The 17,009-nt window shown below is 39.7% G+C and overlaps 1 protein-coding gene across 1 annotated transcript in view; it reads left to right on the top strand.

Annotated features, from left to right (window-relative positions):
• Positions 1-16,931, top strand: part of TMED8 (transmembrane p24 trafficking protein family member 8) — a 31,932-nt gene extending 15,001 nt beyond the window's left edge. The window contains exons 2-6 of the mRNA XM_016156615.2: positions 1,777-1,858; positions 6,561-6,669; positions 8,317-8,443; positions 8,665-8,970; positions 10,140-16,931. Of these exons, the coding sequence (XP_016012101.2) occupies positions 1,777-1,858; positions 6,561-6,669; positions 8,317-8,443; positions 8,665-8,970; positions 10,140-10,357 (842 nt within the window). The 3' untranslated portion in view covers positions 10,358-16,931. The remainder of the gene's footprint in view (positions 1-1,776; positions 1,859-6,560; positions 6,670-8,316; positions 8,444-8,664; positions 8,971-10,139) is intronic.
• Positions 16,932-17,009: the final 78 nt, after the last annotated feature.

Below are 17,009 nucleotides of genomic sequence, written 5' to 3'. Positions count from 1 at the left end.
CACCAAGCAAGTCTACATCACCAGCAGGAGGATGTCCTACAATTTAACTCAGTTCTTACACTCTCTACCTGGAGATAGCAGCAGATACCATAGATGAAGGGCTCAGGCCCACAGACTGCCTCACCGCTCAGATGCCAATCTGAAAGTAGTAGGTCCCCAAAGTTACCACGACTTCTGTCAGACTTCGCTACAAATCAGAGATTCTCATGACCTCCTTCCCCTTAGATTTGATTATTTGTTAGAGCAGTTCCCAGAACTCAGGAAAGACTTATTTACATTTATCATTTCATTAAAGGATATGGTAAAGGCTAAAGATGAACAGTCAGATAAAGAGATACAGAGGGCGAGGATCCAGAGTACAGGAGCCACCACCCCTGTGCAGCTGGCGAGCATCGTCCTCCAACTGTATGGATGTGTCCACCAACCTGGAAGCTCTCCGAATCCTGCATTTTTGTGGAGACTTCATCACATAGGCATGATAGATCATTACCTCCATTTCCAGCCCCTTTCCCCTTGGTGGGGCTGAATCCCAAGCTTCCAATCACGGTTTGGTCTTTCTGATGATCAGCTCTCATCCAGGAGCCCACCAAGGATCACTTCATTTATACAAAAGACCCTGCTATCACCCAGGAAATTCCTAGAGATTTAGGAACTCTGTGTCAGTAATGGGATCAAAGGCCAAATATAGAACAAAAGATGTTCCTAGTGCCCTTATCATTTAGGAAATTATAAGGGTTTAAGGGGAACTGTGAGCAGAGATAATATATATATTTTCTATTATCTCACAAAAGGAAAATTGGGTGGCATAAGCTCTGAATTCTTTCTACCTATGAGAGTATGAATTGACGAAAAGAAAAAAAGATCTTATTCACATACAAAAAAATGAGACTAGATTAAAGTCAGATCACAAATATTTGCCTGTCATTTTTACTTTTATGTTACTACCAAACTCTGAAACTTTCAGGGTCTGAGGTTCTCTTCATTAAGTTATACTTTGTATTGAGAAGTGGACTTTGGGCTCCAGTTTTTAGCTGTTTTAATAGAGGAGGTTAAACCAGAGGTTGTCAAAATATACATGGAACCGTATACTTATCTGAGTGCTCAAGGAAAGGCTAAATAAATAAACCATACAACTAAGAGCACCTAATGGTTATGAGCATGACTGCCTGGGTCTGAATCCCATCTCTGTGCCTTAATTCCCTTACCTGCAAGATGGCAATGATAATACCAGCCATCAGCTTGTTGTGAACTTGGAAACATGGCCTTCATTACACATTTCAACAAATACTCCTTGAAGGTGCCTAATGGTTATTTGGTAAGTCTTGGTGAATGAGTGAGTGAGTAAATGAATGAGATTACACAAAAATTTTACTTGACTTTGGAAACCGTGATCTGAGCTTACTGAATATAGAGATAGCACTCTATACTTTGCCATTGAATCCAAGTTTGTTTCATCCTGCATTTCACTTTGACCTCTATTTTCTGCCTAATTTAACAATCTGCTTTCTGAGAAATAGTGATTCTTGAATCAGAATTCTGTAAGGACTTGTTTTAGAAAATGACATTTTTAAAAATTAAAGGGTTATAACTGAGAATACTTGAGTGTGATGACTTGAATAATTTAAGTACTGAGCCTCCCAGAGTTTAAAGTTTGTGCCTAGGATAATTTTGGAAAGATAAAGTTATTTGAAACTGCCAGATTTTTAAAAAGATACCACGACAATTATGATTATGTTCCTTTTCAGATATTGAATTTTTCTTTCCATGATTTTATAGAGAATGAAGATCTAGAAAACACCAAGGTCACCTCTCCAGTGGCTTCTGCCTGTGATCCAGAGTCCCTTTCCTTACCCTACAGGTAGGGAAACAGCACCTTTGGATAAAATTCTTCTAGAGCTTTTATCTTATGTGATAAGGAATTGATGAAAGAAGTGGGCAGCAACTTAAAGGGGAAAGACAAGTTGAAGCGAAGGGTATGAATCATTTTATCATTTAATTAATCAACCCTTAAGTGTATTTAGGTACAATGTCTGATCTATTTAGGGTTATAAAATTTTCTTTTACTCTCAGAGAACAAAATTATAACAAATAGTATAGTGTCTTCATTTATCTTCTCCCGAAGACCAGGTTCAAATTTGAAAATGTTTGAAGTCGAACCCGGGTGGACTTTCAAGAGAATGTGTTTGGTTTTTATCCATAAGACACACACACACACACACACACACACACACACACACACACACACTATTGGAGGCAGTTTTTTATTATGTAATTTTCAGATTAAACCATTATGATGACCTTCACTCAGGTTGTCATTCTTAATTTTCCTCTCTGTTCATCTTATCTACCCACCTTCAGTGTGTATAGCAGAAAGAGTTGATAGCAGGGTGTATAACAGAAAGAGCAGAGTTGTACTGAGCCCTAGAATGACTGGAGACACGAAACATTAGTGGAATAATTAATTAAAATCTGTATTTTGGAGAACTTCGAGTTAGTGAATATTATAGTCTCACTGATCATTGAATGGTACAATGCTGTCAAGCAGAATCTGTGGTTTTCATGTCCCACACAAAATTGATGGCTAGGGAAAGTCAAAATATTTTAAAAATCTGTTACTTTTTGAGTAGAAATTCTTACCTTTGTATATGAAGTAAAACTCTTTTTTCCCAGAATTCAGATGATGGAAGATAATACAGATGATGATAATAATATAATAATAACCACACTTTATTGAATGTTTCTCTGTAACAATGTTATACAATTCTCATTTTTTATTGAATATTTCTGTTAGCTCAGTACTATACCAGGTGTTAAAATGTATTATTTCATTTAATCCTCATAATGACTGTCATGAAATAAGTGTACCTGTTGTTTTTTTTTTTTTTAAGATAAGGAAAATCAAATAGTGCATTCGGTAATTTTCTCAAGTTCACACAGCTTTAGGTTTGTTTAACTCTAAAGCTTATTTTCATAAGTAGCAATAATTCTATGCTTAGAGTTACTAGGTTACTATACATAAAGTCCTTTTAGAAGACATAGCCTCTTCAAGGCTTTGTTTGAGACAATCCATATTTTCATCAAATCCCCTGAAGAGAACTTTCTGTTTTCCTACCTCCACCCCTTTTCAATTGATTCGAAGGATCTTTGAGGGAGGGATTTTGGCACAGAACTGATTTTTCCCCTTAAGAGTAAATACATTTTTTTGAGTGAGGAATATAGAACATGCTTAGAAAAAAAAGGATATTTAATTTTAAAGTTTTGTTTCTAAAATCTAGTGTGTGAAGAAAAAAATTCAGCAAGCATGATGCCTGAAGTTTAGTGTTTGTGTTTTGTATGTCTTAGAAACGGAAGCGGCACAACTCTGTCTTCCCTAGTGTGTCTGGCTGCTGGCCGGCCAGGCTGGGCCCTCCATTTGGGATGGCCTCGGTGCTCCAGTCCAGCACAAACACAAGGCTCACAATGAGAGTTTTATGTGGTTTATCAATAGTATCACATGATTTGCAATTTTTCTCAAAATAACCTTTGCTAATTCTTCAGAGTATAAAATGCTAATATAAATATTGAATTTACGTAGCTATTGCATGTCCTGTTTAAAATATCTTTTTTTAACAAGCCAAACTGTATTTGTGCAAAGTAGCATGCACGAAGATAAAGAAGAAAGTAAATTTTAGATGCCATGTACAGTAAGATCAGGCTAATGGTCAAATTAACTATTGTATTCTCACATTCCAAATCATCTTCTTTCGTTCCCAAGGAAAAATTAATTTATTCATTTGGCAAGTATTTATTGGGTGTCTACTGTTTATTTATTGAACAGATATTTGTTCAGAGCCTGCTCTGTTTCTGACACTGTTCTAGGCACTGAAGATACCACAAGCAATTTAAGTTCCTCTTCTCATAGAGCTTACATTCCAGTGAGGGAAGCAGACAGAAAACACATATACATCGCATTTCATAGACTCTAAGTTGCCATCAACTATAAGATGAACTGCTATTTTATGTACCACCAAGAAAGGAAAACATGCCCCTAAAATAGAAAGTCCAATAAGGGACCCCCACATGGAGCTGGGCCACCAAAAGCTTACAGCTTCAGTAAAAAGATAAACAAGGGAAAAAATCCCTCTACCCGGCAAAGGACAGAAAGGAAACTTGAATATCTCAACCTTGGTAGTATGTGGGGGCTACTCCCCTGAGAATATGAACCACAAGTTTTCAGTCACTAGTTTGTTGTCTAAATTTACTCTGCAGATGTGATCTAAACAAAACCCTTAAACAGGACTTCAAGTCGACTCAGTTGGTGGCACTTCCGAGCACTGTGGAAAGACTCAATGTTAGTCCAGGCCCGTAGCAGTTTTAAGACACCACCAAATTTAGGACATCCCATATTTCAGTTGTATTAAAATTTGAAAACAAGTATGCATCTTGCAATCAACAAAATGCAGTACATAATATGTCAGGTAGTAATGAGTACAGTGAAGGAATGAACAGGGTAAGAGTTTAAAGAGTGATGAGGCCAAGGAGGGGAGAGCCATTTTATATATGGATATCTGGGAAGCCTCCTGAAAATCATGGCTGAGCAGAAACCTGAAGGAAAGGAAGCTATGAGGTAACTAGGGGAAGATGATTCTAGGCAGAAGTGACAGCAAGTGCAAAAACCTTTAAGTAAGAGAGTGCTTGAACTGTTTGAGGACTCTCAAGAGATTCAGACGCCGTTGTGACTGAAGTGCACTGGGCTAGATGAGATGAGGTCATTCTAGGAGAGATGGAGTCAGAGTGCAAAGAGCCCGAGGGTTCCCTTTGACAGGCTTGGCTGTAGATACTGTGCAAACAGCGAATAAGACCCAGTTCTTGCCTTCAAGCTCACCTTCTAATAGTGAGACAGATAATAATAAATAATAATAAATAAATAAAAGTGGACTATAATTTCTGAGTTTATGAGGATAAAATAGGCTCATAGATAGCCTAGACCAATTTACAATTTACACAGGAGTACTCAAGCATGCCTATAAAATCCACATATCCACAGCTCTGATTTTCATAGCAGCTACCTCTTGTTTGTTCTGAGGTAGGTTGGAGTGACTTGGATCTTCTAAAAGATGGCTCTGTTTTATCTGAAGAAGAGATAATTTATAAAGTAGGGGTGATTTTTTAAAAAATTTATGTTAAAAGAAAGAAAGAAGTTAAAGAAGAAACTAACGAACTCAAAATGAGCACTCTGTTTCCCCGTGTGGCGTATAGTGCTGTGTCCCAGTCATTTACTCACATTTCTCAGGAAACTATGCCTGAGAGCAGCAGTTCTCAAACCTTTACACTCTCAAAAATTATGGAGGACCCCAAAGAAGTTTTATTTATGTGGATTATATCTATCAATGTTTACTATATTAGAAATTAAAACCAAAAAAATTTTTTAAATTGTTATTGATTCAATTGAAAAGAAAAATAACACTCATTACATGTTAACATAAACAACATGTTTTTAATGAAAACCTGTTTTCCAAAGCAAAAATAATTTAGCAAGAAGAGAGATGTAAATCTTTTTAATGTCTGCCTTAACAGAAGACAGTTGGATGCTCAGATCTGCTTCTGCATTCAATCTGTTGAGATATCACATGTCATGTAGTCTCTGGAAAACTTCACTGTCTACTCTTGAGAAGATGAAATTTAAAAAGGCAAATTATATTTTTGAATTATTATGAAAACTTTTGACTTCACAGACTCCCCTGAAAGAGTATTAAGGACCCCAGGGGTCCCAGATGATACTTTGATAACTGCTCCTCTAAAGAATCTATGCCTCTTTTTGTTGGGAACAGATGCCCAAGAGGCTTGGGGTATTGTGTTACAGCCCTGGCACTTAACTCACTTTCTAGTCTTTTTTAGAAGCCAGGGGAAATGAGAGCATAAATTATTCCCTTGCTTCTTTAAAATTAACTATTCAAATAGTTGTGTTTTAAGTTATTGGGATAGTAGATGAAAATGCTTAAAAAAGGAAAGAAAGTGATTATTTTGTTACCCAGCGAGTTGGGTGTGATATGGATGCCAATGGCGGAGTTGTAAAAGGCAAGGCGTGAAATGGAAATTCTGAAAGACAACTCGGGATAACTGTGGAGAGGGATTGCCTTGCTGATGAGGTTGCGCTTCGTTGGTTTTGCTGATAAATTTTTGACTTAGGCGAGGCGTCTTCCTTTTGCTTCTAACCAATGGCTTTATGTGTACAACGGAACTAGGAGTCTAAGTCTTGTTTTGTTTAAATTCTTTGCAGAGCAAATGGCACCAGTCCTAGACTGAGGAATAAAACCAGACTTGCAGTCTGTCTCAGATGACTGAGTTGTGTGTTTACTGTGGTTCTGGGAGCCTGGGATGTGGCTTCAGCAGTCTGGGCCCTCATACACTGTCACCAGTTCAGCTGTGGGCAGTGGTCCGCTACAGTGACAGTAGAGATTGTGGCGGGGTAGGGGGAGGGGGGAGTTGTCTTTTGAAGGTTGTTTTCTTTCTGAGTTTCTCTGGGGCTGTCGTGCCTTTTATCAGAGTCTTTGAATTGACATGCTCTCTTCCTCTGAGAGGCCGCAGATGGTATCTCCAGTGAGTGAGGATGCCACAGAAGACCTGCAGAAACTCCCCGGTACCCTGGAGGCTCAGGCCTTGGTGGAACAGGAATTGCTACATGCAGAGGTAAGGAGCACATTCTTGCTCTCTCTCTTTGAAAAGCAGGAGTTTATGGCACCAGAACTTCCTTATATATGGATGGGTTGGATTTAGAAAGCGCTGTAAGGGTGGCTCACAGAATTCTCTTTGCTCTCTTTGGGGCATCTGATTTTTAATTATTTGGAGAATGACCATATGTAACTCCCACATGGCCTATCACTGTACTAGCACCCAGTAGGCACCTATTCCAGAAATGAAGTGTTAGAATGAATGTTTATGTGTTCTCAATGTGAAGAACCTTACACCATTGAACCGAGTTTTAGTCTCACTTTTCTGGTGGTAGATGTATTCAGTATTTATGGTAAAGATTCTGTAGAAGTAATATTGATAGCGGTGGTCTCCCTGCCATGGAGGAATGGTTGTTTGTATCATTATTAACATATAATAACGAGTGGCATTAGTGCCAATGAAGACAATGCTAAACATTATAATTACATTTGTATAATACTTTATAATTTACAAAACATTTTATCCACAATACTTTATTTATTCCTGAGAACAATCCTGTGAGATAAGTACCATTATGTCTCCATTTTACAGATGAGGAAACTGAGGCTGAAAGATGTTAGTGACTTTACTAAGGCTATCCAGCTAATAAGTTGCAAACTAAATCCTTTGTTTAGTCTTATGGAAAAGGAAGAACTATTTAATCAAGTTAGCCAAATGGAGTTAAGAATCAAAAGGTTTATTTTCCAGAAATAGATAATTATGAGAATATAATCTGGGAGGATTACAAATTTATTTATTTATTGCAAACAAAATTCTCCTCTCTTAACTGGACCACTGTCTCACTGATGTGCTCTCCCATGTTGGCAATAGGTATAGATTTCTTCTCGAGTTGCCTGCCAGTTACTTGGAGAAGGAGTAGGAAACTAAGGCATAATAGCATAAAACAGAGGAATACTAATCTGAGTGATTTGAAGTGAAACCCACTAGGGAGAGATTGCGGCGTCCTGCTATGGGCTTTGAGTATCAAGTGACATTTGTACTCTGCCATGCAGTTTAGATGTTTGGCAGCAAATGCACTGCTTACATGCAAACTCTTCGGGAGGTCTAAGGGGAAATTGTAATTATTTATAGATCACAGAGACAGAGACAACAAATTGGATTCTCTCTGCAGTGCTTTGGTGAATTGAATGACAATGATCTGGAAGTAACCTTTGAATGGGAACTGCAGCAGGAAAATTGTGTGGTAGAGTGAGAGTTGAGCTAAACCCCAGGCGCAAGAGCTGTCATGAGCAGAGCCACAGGGAGGTACTGTGCAGGCCGGGGCAAGACCAACACATGACCTAGAAATGCTATTGATACAAAAGTCAGTAGCAAGTTTTGAGGAATTTTGCAGACATGGATTTTATAAAAGAAAAGTTGCAAAAGTTAGGTGAGAACAAGAAAGAATCTTTAAACTAGGGGACATTTCGGTGGCGCTTAAAAAAAAGTAGTAGAATTTATTAGCAACCTGGACATGGAGAAAAGAGAAGGGATGTTGACTAGCACACTGGGCTTCAAGATGGGAGAGCGGCAGCGACAGGCAGGGGGGCAGCCTTCATTTGGAAAAAGGGCTAATTGGAATCTGCAACTCTAAAACGTCGTTTAAACCAGAATTCTGTTGTGCAGATGGCCAAGTACCAAGTTCCACAGTGGCCTGGGGACATCATTATGATCCAGTCTGAGCACACAGGAGCTGTAGATATTCTTTCAGCTGATTTGGAATCTGCAGACCTTCTGGGGGACCACAGGAAAGGTGAGTCCTGTGGGGCTGTGGAAGGTGGATTTTCTGTTCCTAATGGGTACTTAAAGAAAGGCAGGCTGACAGATGGAAGGAAAGATAGAAAGTGACTTGTGAAAGGAAGTCAAAGAATTCAGTAGAAAGAATGTTTGACTGTGACAACTGCCCTGAGCAAAATGCCAAGTATGGCAGCATATCCTCTTGGTTTCTGAGTGGCAAGCTACCTGATCTTTCAGTGTCCCCACCTCTGATGGCTCCTCCATGCATCTGGACCTTTGCCAAGATGAAGGAATTCAAAAGCAAGCTGGGCAAAGAGAAGAACAGCCGTCTGGTGGTGAAGCGGGGTGAGGTGGTGACCATCCGGGTACCTACCCATCCAGAGGGGAAGCGTGTCTGCTGGGAGTTTGCAACCGACGACTATGACATTGGCTTTGGAGTTTATTTTGACTGGACCCCTGTAACCAGCACTGACATAACGGTGCAGGTCAGTGATTCCAGTGAGGATGAGGATGAAGATGAGGAAGAAGAGGAGGAGATTGAAGGTAAATTTAATTTTAACATAATTTGCAGTTTCCTTTCCTGGTTCAACCCAGTATCTAGTGACCACCTCCTGTGTTGTACTAGTCCTGCTCTTCCTTAGAAAGCAGGTAAGGAATCTGTTTCAGCACTGCCAGTTAAGTTGAGTGATGTAGGCCAGAATCAGACCCTCAAAGAACATTCTGGTAGGGTTAATATCGGTGCCTTAATGGAAAGCTTCTTCTCCTTTTCATCAGTATTTGCTGTTTCCCCAACATCTCCTTGGGAACAGAGACATTTTTTTCAGAACACATGTAAATCTGAGGTTATTTTACATTTTTCTCTTAATTTTGGGACATTTACGTTTATTCTTGTCCTGGAACCAAACTGAGTGATTACAGTTTCCTAATGTACCCATTCTCTACCACCTCCAAAGGGTCACAGCTGCCTGACTACCCTTTACTTCTTTACTTCATGCCTGGAGCAGTTTTAAAAGTAGTCTCTCTGCTTGTTCCTGTTGTTACTTGCAATACCTTCTCCGGATGGCCCTGAGGCACTTTTTATCCCGTTGGTAATATGAGAGCACATTCTAAGCATTAATTTTATTCCTTAGTTTTCCTATATCATCTTAAAATTCTTTAACCTGCTTCTTCATGTAAAAGCAAGTCTGCAGGGAAACCTTCAGGCATTAAGGGAGGAGGAGAACCTCATGTCTTATTGCTGTTCTTTAAGAGGCCGAGTAGGAGTTCTAGGTCATTCTAGATGGCATGATTGTCTACATTTCATACCTCCATTGGCTAGTTATTTCCTCTGTTGAATGAAGGAATGTTGGAATCTTCCCTTCTAATATCATTCTCTCCCTTTTGGAAATGTCTAGACATTTCTGGAGCTAGGTAGGCTCCTTAAGGTTAAAATCTTCTTTCTTGGTAGAAACATTATTAGCATTTGGAGTGGGGTGTTTCTTTAATGAGCAGTTACTAATCCTGATGTTTATCACCTCTGGATCCTCGGATCACCAACTAGTTGCTGTGATGGCCAGAAAGGCCACCAGGCATTTCCACATTCCTGTAGGAGGACAATAGCATCCCCCCTGGGTGAAAGCCACTAGGTCACCTGGTCCATTCCCTTACCTTCAGGCAGGACTTATTCAGTCTCTGAAGTCATATCCAAATACTCTGCCATTTTGCTCCTGCAGACCCTGTCCCAGTTGGAGATGTGGAGAGAGGCTCCAGGAGCTCCCTGCGGGGTCGCTATGGGGAGGTCATGCCTGTGTACCGGCGAGACAGCCACCGAGATGTGCAGGCTGGCAGCCACGACTACCCCGGAGAGGGCATCTACCTGCTCAAGTTTGACAACTCCTACTCCCTGCTACGCAACAAGACTCTCTACTTCCACATCTATTACACTAGCTGAAGGCCCATGGGGACAGGGCAGGCAGGTGTTTGCTGGCTGGAGCAGGCTGCCAGCTCAAAGTTGGGCGTGAGGGGCCTGACCCTCACGCCCTGCCTGGCGTGCCTGATTGTTGACCCTGTGTAGCTTTTCCCCCTTCTTGGCTTCTGCAGATGGTGGTGTAGTGCCCCTGTTCTGTGGTCCCTGACTCACACTCTTCTTGCTTCAGACTCCAGCAAAATCACTCTGCAAAGGTGCCTATGAGGCAACAGCCTAAAAGGAAGTTGGGTGCTGTCTTTTAAAAAGAGGTTTGTCTTGGTACAAGGTATATTATTGCAATTGCTGCTCTCTCCTTGCCCAGGGCCTTTATTGCAGATGAGTTTGGTGATACCCACTCTCTTTTTGGAAGTGCTGGAAGAGGGAAAAGCACTTATCCCTGAAGGAACCTAATCTCTTGGATGGGGAAAGCTCTGTCCAGCCTCTCACCACTGCCATACTTCTGCCTGCTGGTTCTTCATGGTCTCTAGCACAGGCCGGGAGCCCTCACTGCCTCTGAGGGGTGTTATTAGTCCTGATGGTTCACCTCTGCCTTTTTGCCTTCTCTTTCCCCATTCCTAAGCCTGTGTTGTTGCCATTACAGCAAAAACTCCCATGCAATCTAAAGTGATGATCGGTGTAACTAGGATCTTATGGGAGTTAAAACTGCCTCCATCACTTCCTGTTTCAAGAGGTAGTGTCCCTTACCAAGGGCGCTGGTGGTTGAAGGAGAAATGGTGGCAGTTAGGTACTGGACTGATCTCAGAACTCACATCTTGAAAGTCATGTGTTACTAAATTATTATTTTTTGCATATTCAAAGAAGAAGGGGTATAATCTAAGAGAAAAGGTTAAAAAAAAAAAAACAGATTTCCTACCACTTTTTTTTTTTTCCTTTAGAGCTTGAGTGTTATTTAGAAATTTTGCTTTGGAACCAATCAGACTTCTGAAGTTTCTAGGTTTAGGTTTCTTGCATTGAGGGCTTAAAACTTTTGGTGTTCAAAGTCTCTGAAGAGAGGTGATAATGAGTTTCAGTGTTGCCGTTGATTGGATTTATTCTTTACCAGGCCAGAGCTTGCATTTCCCTGGTGACTGCCTTTCCTCTCTATAACTCTGAGGCCTAGGAGTGCCAAAGGGTGCTGCAGCCAGTGGTCACCAGAGGGGCAGGGTGGCAAGGCCTCAGGCAGAGAAAGGTCCATTGAGGTTGTCGGTACCTCCTTGTTTCTAATTCCTTGTGTCAAGTCTGTTACTGCCTTAGAATTTTGAGGAATAATTAGATTTATTTATTACTTTATTTATTTATTTTTTTTTTGGCACATTTCAGTTTGCCTTTGACCATCTGTTTCTCAGAAGGCTTCCGTCTGCTCTGAGCCATTGAGGCCACCTCTTCTGTGGAGTTAAAGATAGAATCATTTAGGAGATTTTAGGAAAAGTTGAGAAATGAGCATGTTCTATTCCCGCAGGCCAGTCCTATGATGCTTTAGGAGGAATCTGCCCCTTCTGGGGGGGATGACACCGACATACCCTGGCATTTCCTGTGAGGAGCTCTAGGTTGTGAGGGAATCATATGCCCAGGAGTGAGTACAGAGGACTTGACTCTCCACTGAAGGATATCCTGTGATTCCAGTTGTCAGAGTCCTTTGCCTGCTCTGAGGAGTCACCTTCGTCACAGTATTTCCTCTGGCTCATTCCAGGCCTCCCCTCTGTACAAGAGCAGGTACTAGAGGGACCGGGCTCCTCACAATAGGTCTGTTTTAGCATCTGTGTCATGAGTAAAGGGTGATATGGACTGCACCTTCTGGTCCCCTGGGAGCAAAGCCCAAAGTAGAGTAAGATGTCGTGGACTGCCATAGCATTGCCGTTCTCTGAGCGGAATCATACCTCCGTTATTTTATATTTTGTAGAGATTACACTGGCCAAAATTTATATACCTTGTAAGAAATTAGAAATTATTTTAGTGACTGTCTAACTGGGCAGTGAAAGGCAAACTTGCTGTGTGTCATCTCATCAAATAGCTGAGTGACCACTCATCACTGAAGTCAAAACATACCTTTGCTAATACAGTCTTTATAAAATAATTTTCTACTGAGCTGTTTTCCAGTCAGCTAAAGCTTTGCTTATTTTTCCTGTTTATTACTAACTTCTGACTTTCTCTTAAAATGGAGCTGCCAGGCCATAGCAAGCTCCCTGGGTAATACTTATTGTTTATTTTTGCTGTGAGACTCTCTGTACTTATTTTCTTTGGAATTCTTGTTCTGTTGCATCAGGGAAGCCTGAGGGAATTGTTCCCATTGCTTGTGTGTACCTCTTATTGTCTGGTCACTTTCAAGTCCTGGACATTGTTACATTTCAGTCAGAGTTTCTTTGTTCCATTTGCACAAAATTGCTGAAAGAAGGTATTTTTACTAATTAATTTACCATCTCATATTAAATTTCTGAAATTATTGAACTTTAGGGACAAATATTATTTACTGAGGCACATGTAATTACTGAGAATTTCATAACCCAGCAAATCCTAAGAGGTAGTTATTTCCTTAGTCTCCCCACGTCCAAGTTTATAGAGCCAAACGATGAAATGAAAATCATTTGTTTTCACCCTCACCCTGTTCTCTAGAGCACAAATAAACATTAACAAACAATCAAAAGAAAGTGTTTCATCATAGGAGGGAGACTGGGATTCTTTACACAGAGCAGCTGAATTTTTAAATTTCTTCAGTTTGTTTATTTTTGCTACTTTGTTGAGAGATGGGGCTTTTAGAAAGGAAGATATGTTTAAAGGGTTCATTTTTTCCAATATTTGACCATGAAAAATTTTCAGCAAACAGAAAACTTAAAAGAAACATATAGTAAACACATTTAAGTATACCACCACATAGAGTTTAAAATTACAAGCTTTTAATTTTTAAACAAAGATGATTCTACCATTCTGTTCCTTTTGACAAGTGTCCAGTTAGAGTATGTTGCCTGCACAGACATCAGTTTAGAGACCTGGATTTTTGCAGACTTGTTTCCTTCAACATGGGTTACCTGGAAGGTGGTCTTCGTAAGTATTTCTTGGCTTCCATCTTTCAAACTCCTGCTGTATTTCCCCTCTCTCTCAGGCCATAATTTCTGCTGTTTTTTTTTTCTCTAATTGGACTGTTGGAGTGAGGGTAACTATAAAGTCCTCTGAAAGGACTTCAATCTCTTTGCTTTATGAAACATCCTCAGGACTCTGGATTAAAACTCAATCCTCACACAATATGCAGCTTTATAATGGAAATAGGTAGCAATTCAAAATGAGGACATTTTTAGTTACTCTTTTCTTAATTGAGTCGCGCACTTTAAAAATATTTGAATCTAAAGGAAAGAAAATCTTGTACTTTTATAAAGTATATATTGTCCCTTAAATATGTAGAAGAGTTAAATATGAATGCTCACTGTCTTATATTTATCAGTGGGATTAGATATTATTGTAAAATTTATTATTTATAGGAAATATCTGAGTTTATATGTTTTTGATGAGTCCTACCCAGTCCATTGTTGAAAGAATTAGGTGAAACCCAAATGCCAAAGTCTGTATTTTTGTATTTAAAGACCACTTTTCTGCAAAAGAATGCCTTTTAACTCAAAAGTTTGTGGTTCTAAGGTAAAGAGTTGAGTGACCCTAATATATACTGTTGTTTTTGAGGAAGGGGCACTTCGTTAGTTGGAATTGTTCTGGCTTTCCTTCTGCTTGTTGGAGAAATCCCAAACCCACTTTGCCACCTTTTCCAACAGGATCGACTTTAGAAGTATTTTTAAGTAGGTCTCCTTTGCTAAGTGTAATCCTGACCTGAAGATTGATTTCATCTCTATAACCTCTGGGATTTAGGAGTCTAGCACCATGAAAAAAAGATGATGGGTTTAGAAGAAGCCAGGTGGAGTTCCAGTTGTGTCACTGTAGCCTCAGTTGGTTTTGACTATGGTCAAGAAAGGGATGAAATAGGTTAATTTTGATCAGCATCACAGAAGAGTCTCAAGCCACAAAGGTATGTTTGTGAACAAGCTGTGACCCTGTAGACTGATCGTCCTGCGAGGTGTTGGAATCACCATCTTTAATCCTGGTGGGATGGCCATTTACGCAGCAGTAAGGAGAACAAACCACACACACAGTTTGTTCTCCTTGTTAGAGCTTCCAGTTAGACTTTCTCTTGATTGTAAGGTCCACATCAAACTTTTTAACAGTTTCTTTCTATCTGGCCAAAAGTATAGAACTCATGAATCTACCAGAAAAGGGAAGAGCATCATCCCTGTTGTAACTGAATTTTCAGTGGTTGAAAAGAATTGGAAAGTGAGTTTCTGTCTGAAGGAAGGTAATTTCATTTTTGTTGTTGTGAGTGGTAGCTTGTTACAGGATTCACGTTCTTTAGTGAACAAGTCATTATATTCACTGTGTTTGTGCTCAAGGAGCCCTGATGTATAATTCTTTGGGGAGCAAGTAGGGAATGGGTCTCTAAAACCAATCATAAGCCTGGTGCTTTCCAACAACCTAGGATGTGGCGAGTATCCTCATGGCCAAAGTTCCAGTCTTCATGCACATGGTATCCTTATCCCTAGGCTCTCATTTCCGTGTAGCTGAGAGACAAAGAAAGGGACTAGCTCCCTGTGTTCCTCTCTGATGTCTTGATCATTTCTAGTATTGTTCAGCACTGGCAGCATGGTTCCTGGTGGCCTGTTTTCTGGGCATGCGGGAAGGTCCTCAGGGAACAACTGCTTTGGCTCTGTCGGTACCTGAATGTGGTCAGCGTTACTCTTTTGCCCTGTCTAATCAGTCCAGCACCTATGGACACTCCTTTGACATCTACCCACTTACTCGGGTAATGAGGTTAGGGTAGGATTTGGGACTGAAAGGGTGAGAGAAACTTTGCTAAGTACTGTAAAGCCCGATTTCAGAAGTCAGTGCTTTCTCTGGAGTGTTGCATTGTCCCTGCCTGAACCAAAAAAGCCAGACAAAGCTCCTCCTGTTTGAATTTCTTGTTTCCAAGCTAAGAAAACCGAATTAATTGCCTAATGCCTTGATAGCAGGGTTCATTTACAAATAGTCATTCCCTCAGACATTAAGTCCAAGGGCAAGGCTCTGGCTTTGCAATTGTTTGTAGTGCTGGTGCTTGTTTGAACTCACGATTTCTATTATAGATATTTTAATTTCTTATAGGCCCCAGGTGTGTGAACTAGAGTTAATTTCATAGCTCTTCTTCACTCTAAGAAATGAGGAAAGGTACTCCAGAAATCTAGAGATACATTTTAATTAAATTCAAAGGTTTTCGGTCACTTTAAGCAGGTAGTTTTGGCTTATCTAGGGATAAAATATATGTGAAATGATTTCCAGGGGACAAGTATATTTCCTTTAAGTTTTGTTATAAGGCCATGAACAATTCTAAAGTTTTGGTTTAAAATATAGTACATAGGATTGCAGAAGAGCCCTTCACTGGCAGTCAGTTTAGGGAGCTCTCTTCCCGCACTCTCATCCTCACTGAGGCTTGAAATGCCATATCTGTGATGTCCCATGGGATTGGTGGTTGTTGTTGACTTCTAGGCTCAGGCAAGAATCATCTGGAAAACATTATCTTAATTCTTTCTCTCATGTACTAAATAGTACTTTAAACTAAGAAATTCCATATTAAAAACTCCACTAATATCCCTTTCTGAGATAATTGTCCCATAAATACCTTTTGTTTATTTAATCAAGTTGTATTATTTCCATTTAGCCATGTTCAGGAGCAAGTAAAGTCTAGAGAAATCAACCCTGTAACCATGACTCTGGTGTACTCATTTTCCCTTAATAACGGGAAGCGTTTTGAAATTCCTAGAAGAAAGCTGCTTTGTAATCAAAGTGATGGGTTATAAGAAAACCAGACTTAGGGTAAGAGTCATTGGAATAGAGGGAGGTGCTTGAAGATTTCCTAAACTACTTTATGCCATTTAGCTTATTTCTGAAAGGCCTGCTTTGGTGCTATGGACTGAGATCTATCAATTGATTGAAAGATGGTCAAGCTTTTTTCGTAAATATTTAAGCAATTAGCAACCAACCACAAAGGCATTCTTTCCTTATTGTTCTATGTCATGCACTGATACTGACATTACAAAAAGGGGTCTGGAAGGGAAACAGTGTCACAGTCTTTTCTTTAAAATACAAAAGTATCCCAACCAGTCATCGATGGCAGTCAACTTGTTTTACATGTCTCCTCTCATGAGAAATGCTGTCAGCATCTCCTATGATCTGTAAGTTAAGAGCTCTGTACCAAATTGTTATTTGATCATTATGTCCTGCTGAGTGGTTTTTCCTTTAAAATACCATATTTTACCACCCTTTGGTATTGAATGTGTTGCTGTGATACACAGATGATCCCGAGCTATGGGTCTTTAAATAGCTCAGATCCTGTGTTTTTATATTATGTAATAGTTTTGTGATGCTTTTGTGCATTCTTTGTCTTTTCTTCCGAGTTTTGAATGTCATAAATAAACTTTTTCACTATGCACCTGAAATGTTTGAGTTGTATCTTAGCGAACCTGATTTACAATAAAATTTTTTTATCATCTCTCCTCTGCATTATAAAAGTATTCTGTAAATCTATATAAATTATAATCTATTGAGATTATACAAATGAAGAAAAATTAAC

Source organism: Rousettus aegyptiacus, unplaced genomic scaffold, assembly GCF_014176215.1.
Source record: "Rousettus aegyptiacus isolate mRouAeg1 unplaced genomic scaffold, mRouAeg1.p scaffold_m13_p_3, whole genome shotgun sequence".
In the NCBI taxonomy this organism is placed as follows: domain Eukaryota; kingdom Metazoa; phylum Chordata; class Mammalia; order Chiroptera; family Pteropodidae; genus Rousettus; species Rousettus aegyptiacus.
Note: the sequence above shows the minus strand (reverse complement) of the source record. Positions and strands in the feature narration are given on the sequence as shown.